Below are 7,390 nucleotides of genomic sequence, written 5' to 3'. Positions count from 1 at the left end.
CTGTATGTAGAAATATATAGGCATTTCGGCATCGGCCATTACCGCGCCCGACACAACAAAACATATGAAGTTTCTGTCAACATATTAATTCGTAAAAACGGGCCTGCCCGAAAATGTATAAAATTTCAGAAACCCCGCATCCCCCATCTTTACCGGTAAATCTGACGTGGGCTGAGAGTGGATAAATATTTATGGCAATATCTATGCAATTACCAATATCATTGAACAACTTCAATCATGGATTAAAATAAATCGCGAATGGCGCGACTATAGACAGACAGCCATAGCTCACTGATCACTGACTATAAGAACTAGCTCCCACAAGTAGACAAAGTGCTGTCTTGGTCCTGCATAGTAGCTATGCTATGACACCAAAAATACTTTTATATTCAGTCGCAAAATACTTTAAATGTGCGTAAGTTTGTAGCTTATTGTTCCCGGTGATAATAGAAGCCATTGTATGGCTAGACTTTACCGCAAAAGCCATTGCTCTGCGCGCCTACTCTTGCTTCACGATAACTTCCTGAATAGTAAGGTTCATCTGGCACCATGTACCAAGTTTTCTGACATCGTTGAAGAACCGTAAAGTCCGGGGACTACCCATACTCAACCCACGCACTAAATGTCCTGGCTCGATAAGTCGAAACCCCGAAACACCACAAAGAAGGTATTGAAGCTATAGGACAGCGCACGACCTTAATTGTGAACTTAGCAATGTACGTTGTACAATGTACATTCATATGTTTTCTTCGCATATGAATGAGGAAGCTGGTGTACCACCAAATCCACCGCCATCGGCGCGAACAACCCAGTTCCGCGTCTCGGCATTAGTACATCTCGAAGTGTCGATGGCTTATCTGGTCTTCTGCTCCTCAAAGTGGCTGTTGTTACGGCGTCTTTACCAAGAAAAATAGAGAAAGACCCAACGAAGAACGAATATGAAGACAGCGAATATACAAGAGCAAGGAACGACGTCTAAAAGATTGCTCAATACCGAGATGGATGTTAGATTGAGAAACCGTACATGATTGTTTCGACACCCTGCTATATGTTCATTGTTCATTGCATCGCAATGTGTCTTATGTCACCTGTGGGTCGCATTGTATACGAACATAACAATGAACAGTACAGTCTCTAATGCGGATACAAGTAGAACCGCCGAGTTATACTACGGTTAATTATCGATAATTATACTATGCATAACCAGAAGGTAAGTTTCGACAAAATTGAAAATCGCCAATTTCCGCGGTATTCGGTGATTAGGGTTGAGTTGTAGGTTAGGCTACAATGTTTACCCTTTCGCATTCATTTGTAACGACGCATTACATTCATCACATCCAATGTAATGAAAATTGCGCTTAACATGGATTTTCGATCTGTATAGCTGACACATTTGAAAACGACGCCACGATTAGACGATAAATCTTTGATAAATCTTAATGTGCATGGTGAGCTTAGCAAATCGGATGTAGCCTCAGCTATATCATGCAGTGGTCGGCCACAGGTGGTCAGTGAACCGGCGCCGGTCCTGGAGGAGTTTGTTACTGGTCCGCATCCATACTGGTCAAGATCACTCAACATAGTGATCAAGAACCAAGTTAATCTCTTTGATCGAAATATGCTTTACTGCCCTACAGTGCAGTGTGCACTAGGGCTGTTCAAAAATAACTTCTTTTTTTCGGATTCCAGCCGTTCACTGATTAAATTGTCAGGTTACCGTAAAAAACGCTGCACACCAAATTTGGTTCAATTCTAACAAGTGTATAGGACTCCGCAGATCCAATTAAAAGCGGAGCTATTTGAGTTTTTCGTTGAAAATTCTCGGATTATCATTGATTGGTGTATAATCCGAGGATTATCAACGAAAAACTGAAATAATTCCGCTTCTACTGGTTGGAATTGGGTCAAATTTGTTTTGCATCGTCTTTGAAGACAGCTCAACAATTTCATGAGGTTGGCAGAAAAATTTTAAAAATTTTATTTTTTAATTTTCGCTTATAAATTAAAAATTTTAATTGGAACTGCGGAGTCCTACACTTGTTAGAATTGAACCAAATTTGGTGTGCAGCGTTTTTCACGGTAACCTGACAATTTAATCAGTGAACGGCTGGAATCCGGAAAATAAAGTTATTTTTGAACAGCCCTAGTGTGCACCCTTTACTATTATGTTATGTTTTTCATGGTAGAGGTGATGAGGTAGGTAAGGTATATAGAACTTAACAACAGATAATAGAGATATGATATTTTCAAGTAAACCGAAAGAAACATAATAACTCAGTACGTTATATAGAAGTTTACATACCTACTCAGTAAGCACAGCTTGATTGTCTTCTTGTTTTACGCCGCCGCTAAATTGTTGGAATGACCTTCTGCGATTTCTTTCAGAGTACATAATATTAGCAATACACTATATCATAACACCAAAGCAATCAATATGTGCTGGTTTTCGATGGCAAGACTCTTCATGTTCGTATTCAACTTTGCGTTATTTGTAAGTGAACTATCGAATTGACGCGACAGCTGCGAAAATTATGAAAGTTGTTCATCTCGCTTTGTTACGATTTCAGGCTGCTGGAGCGGCAACGCTTGGAGTCGGTATATGGATTTCCGAATCAAGCGACTCCGTCGAAGTAATTGGAGTTACGATATCGCAAAATGGTTAGTCACAACTCACAGGGCTTGATGTGGCGTATGTAGCCCAGCATATACATATGCATGCAACCTACACGGAGTAAATATCTTTTGCTGTTTGCAGGTGCAATCGTGCTAATGATTACGGGAGGTATTACACTTGGCATGGGATTCTTGGGCTGTTGCGGTGCAAAAAAAGAAAGTACAGGCCTGTTGGGATTGGTATGTGAATTCACAACGTATGCATTGATAGAACTTCCCACAGTTAACACTCTTTTTTTCAAATAAAAAATAAATTTATAATCCTATTTGACTATATGGCCAAATTTTTATTCATCGATTTTTAGACAACCCAGCAATTTCATGCGGTAGCCAGCACGACAGTGCCTGAACTTGTATCGATTGATTGATTCACTGTCGAATAGATTTGAGGTACTTTCCCATTTGACGGACGCCCAGGCGAGATCACAGAAAATTCCATTGGTTCGACATGCTTTATGTTTATGCTTTAAAGGAGGTCATCTGGTAACCCAAATGTTGATAGCGACCATGCCTATTACACGACATTTTGTTTCAGTATTTCTTCCTTCTTTTGATCATCGTGATAGCGGAAATCGCCGTCGGAATATGGGCAGCTGTCAACTATGATTCGGTGAGATAGTACGAGTTTATTCGCCTATGATTCACTTGGATGTATCTCGCATCTGTGCGTTAAGTCGCGTTTCATTCGCTTCAGGTTGGAGGTGTCGTGAAGGACTCGTTGGCGATATTAGATGTGACTAATGACGACGACGTAGATACACTTGACAGCTTATCCGAAGAGGTACGTACACTGATCATGAAGTTATTTTTTAGTCGCGTGATTATTCGTAGTTTGGAAGTTGTAACGTTATAACTTTTTAATGATGGAATCGTGACTCTTTTTGATTGACCAAGAGTTGACCTCATCACCAAACCCATTTCAATCGCGACTCAGTGCACTTAATCATTCACTTGCGGCAAAATGTGGCTGTAAAGATTTGATCTAAAATCCATGATTCTCAACCTAAATCAGCTGGTGATTTAAACTAATGGTTTCTAACCTTTATATGTTTGAGGCCGAGTTTCCGATTGGGAAATGTACCGTGGCCCTCCCTGAATTTATTAAGCTGACCAGTAAGAGAGGTCAGCACCTTCGACAGACCAAACCGGCTGATTATAAAACAAAACGACCAGCATCTATGCCCATTGACTTACTGGCCACTAAAATGAATACCAGTCGCTCAGACCTATTCACTGGCCTTTTTGGTAAGCTGATTATTAAACAAAGAAAAAAGGTCGAAACATTCGTGAACCCATCATGTCGAAAACCCCAGCTGCATACCAAAAAAAGCTCTGTGGTCCACTGAAAACAACTGCATGGGCCTCATGGCCAAGTAACGGTCCATACCCCGTAGGTTTAAAACTACGATGCATTGATTCTATCCTAACAAGTGATCATTGTACTGTAACGGAACCCAGGGATATCTTGAAACTAGATATCCCTGATGGAACCTAAGTAATATTGGCAATCGTCCCAGGTCACAACATTGTCGCGAAATTTGCTCTGCTAATGTGATTATTGATCGACTTTGTCTGTTTACAGTTCAAGTGTTGTGGCAACACAGACGACCCTTGCGGGAATACAGTCGACTTGGATTGCGAATGCGATAATGCAGGCCTGACTTGCGGTTCATGTCCTGGGTCATCCGGAAAACTGACTTATAACCAGGTATAGGGATGTGCAAATTGATGATTTGAATTAGCCGAAGTCGCCACGGAAGGACAAATAGTTTTATAGATTTCATTTTTCTTGCTATACTTAAGCTCTGAGGTGCTCAGTAACGAAATGGGTTACTTGTGATGTTATTTTGAGTACGAAGTAGGTTTTGCCAATTTGCACTACTTACTCAAGTTGTTCTACTTAACAGCCTTATAGGCAAAACCACATACACGATTTGGATATTGCAAAGCAGTGAGTAGTTTTGGGCTATGTTTGCATCACTTTTTTCAGTGAAATTGCCAATTGGACGATATCATACTAACATTACTAACTGAATATATATATTTGGAGTGTGATTAGTAATTTCGCGTAAGTCAGGAAGCATCTACTTCTATTTTAAAAGTGGCCACTTCCGATTAACTGCGGTAAAACTATGTGCAACCCATCCAATGTAATTTTTGAAACTATTTTCCCGAGTACTTTTCAGATATTAATACTCTTCTTCTACTTGAAGTAGTTTAACATGAGTTTGAAATTACTACTTCTGCACGGCGTTTGGCCTACTTCTATACTTCTGCACCACATTGACAACTTTGACCACCACCTGCCATTAATATCATTCCAAGGGCAGAAACTACTATCACACGTCACACCAACTCGAGTTGGGGCATGCGAGGTATTTAATCGTATCCAACACGTTTGTCTAGACATGCACGGACGCCATTACTAATGCACTCGACGACAACATGAAAATTATTGCCGGTATTGGTATTGGAATCGGGCTGCTTGAGGTGAGTGTTTCTTGCTACGACAGGATATCTCTATGCTCACTGGACGAATTTTTAATGTTAACGCCGGCCCGTTAACAGTTTTATGAGTAGATGTCTCTGTTTTTGTTGAATCTTATGTTACTCTAATTATATTTAATGTGTAAGTTTTGGCCTGCTGTTGGAATTAATAGCATGCTCTGATTGCACAAAAATTCGTTATAAAATGCGAGACAAGCAACGTAGCTATAGCTACCCTTCCCTGGTATAGCATGTGTAGTAAGTGCGTATGGTGTAGGTAGCAGCATTGCTTGTTGGGTGATGTTGGAAAGTTGAAAACAATGACATTTCTATCATACATAGTGGTTCACGGTGGCCCAGCATGGGCCACTTACTTTTGCGGGAGCAGCGATGATTTTACATAAATGAATATTTACGAATGGTACAGCAGGTCTTGCGGGACTTACGCAGCTTCAGCCTCTTTATTTTTCGTTATTTTTCACCATTCGAAATTTATGACGTCATGATCGCTCTACCAAGGGTTACAGGGAGATTACTTGTTAAGCCGTTATATATAGGCTATATATACATCGAGGTGAAATAAATAGCTTTAATTTAACTTTAATACGGATCTCACTTGGAAGTTGACATCGCGAACCATACACAGACTCAACCACCGATCAATCCGCATAATTAAATTTAGAAAATGCTAATATGACTTGCTTTTGTTTCAGATCTTGGGTCTGGTATTTTCGTGGTGCATGTGTCAAGCCATCAAGGATCATAAAGGTTATGCCTAATGTGCTCTGTCGAAGTAGAGTAAATTACGCTGAAGATCAGAGACTGTAGTTGCCGTACAAAGTCAATAGCTCATGGAACAAATAATTATTTTTATATATTTATCATGCTGAAGAACTTCTCATTACCATATTTGTTAATTATATTGTAAAAATACAGCTTCCCCAAATCTTTCCATTAGTTGGACTTTATCGTTTAGAATATAGGTCCGAAACATGACTATTACGTAGGAGCAGATTATTACATTAACATTGTTGGATCAACAGTTTTTTAAACAAAACTTGACTCGAAACTTTACATCACTCTGTGTATCATGGGGATGAAAGCGGGCACGGGTGACATATGGAGCCCATAGGCGCCGAGTTACGGGGTGGCGGGGTGGCGCAGCCACCCCATGAAACATTTATGGGGTGGCGGCCACCCCATATAATAGATTTAACGCCCGCCGTCAGCGATTTCAATTCATCAACGCTGTCAATTAGCGAGTCCGTGATAGCGCGTAAATGCCAACTATTTACCATTAATCGATAAGATCGCGAATAATTGAATACGCAGCTTCGTTGGCGACAACGAATTAGTGCTTAAAACGCCCCAATAAAGTGTAATCCGTGATTAGTAATCAGGCAATTGAAGCATCCTCGATCGATGTCGATGTCGACACGCGCTTGTGCTGAGAAATAGGGATGGTGTGAACCTCTGAAAGGTTCAGGTTCGTGTGAACGCGGACCTTTTTGAAAGGTTCTGTGTGAACGCGAACGTGAACCTCATGACGTCACGTGACGTCATATTGCTAATTCCAAGCCTATCTATCAATGTAGGGATAGCCTATATTAATGCACACGATACCTAGCGACGACTCCGGCCACATATTGCCACAATGCTGAAGTACATATTGACGTTTTAAATGTCGCCAAAGGTATCAACTGAGGCAATCAAATGATATAATGCTCCCATAGAATGAATATAATCCGCCGCTTTGCCAACAATTTCGAAGAGGACTTGCCAGGGAATATAAGCTTACGCCCTAACGGTCTTGGCCAGACCGGACAATGTAGTCGTCGTCTGAGTATTGCTTCATTGATATTGAGCAGAGTGTAAAACAGGTTTTTGTACTTGATACCGATATTAGGCTACCTCACAAGCTATACAGCTGTAGCCAACACCTTGCTCGCACGGATTTAGTTTTAATGATATACAGTAAACATATGAAGTCAAGATTGACCCCGTACACCTGATTGATTTGTTACATCAAAAAACGATATCAATTTCATTGATTGGTTGAATAAGCATCATTCGCTGACTACATGTATAGGGTATGTCGCCTGTGATGTTGTGTGATTGTGGGCCAAGCTTACAGCAGAGAGTCACTAAACAATAAACATTCACGAACGGAAGGCTAGTAAAATCTTTGAGATTGTCAAGGTGCATGCTCGTTTTATGTTGATTTCTTATG

At 40.5% G+C, this 7,390-nt stretch overlaps 1 protein-coding gene across 1 annotated transcript; it reads left to right on the top strand.

Moving 5' to 3' along the window:
* Positions 1–2,337: 2,337 nt before the first annotated feature.
* On the top strand, positions 2,338–6,114 carry LOC145448100 (tetraspanin-8-like). The gene is made up of 8 exons (XM_080326416.1): positions 2,338–2,491; positions 2,568–2,658; positions 2,756–2,853; positions 3,209–3,283; positions 3,368–3,454; positions 4,256–4,381; positions 5,080–5,163; positions 5,874–6,114. The coding sequence occupies exons 1-8, from the start codon at positions 2,435–2,437 to the stop codon at positions 5,937–5,939; spliced, it is 684 nt and encodes a 227-aa protein (XP_080182542.1). The 5' UTR covers positions 2,338–2,434; the 3' UTR covers positions 5,940–6,114.
* Positions 6,115–7,390: the final 1,276 nt, after the last annotated feature.

The sequence above is a fragment of the Botryllus schlosseri genome, chromosome 10, assembly GCF_051294905.1.
Source record: "Botryllus schlosseri isolate E-star chromosome 10, Bs_hap1, whole genome shotgun sequence".
NCBI classification, from domain to species: Eukaryota; Metazoa; Chordata; class Ascidiacea; order Stolidobranchia; family Styelidae; genus Botryllus; species Botryllus schlosseri.
This window is presented reverse-complemented; position numbering and strand designations above follow the sequence as displayed.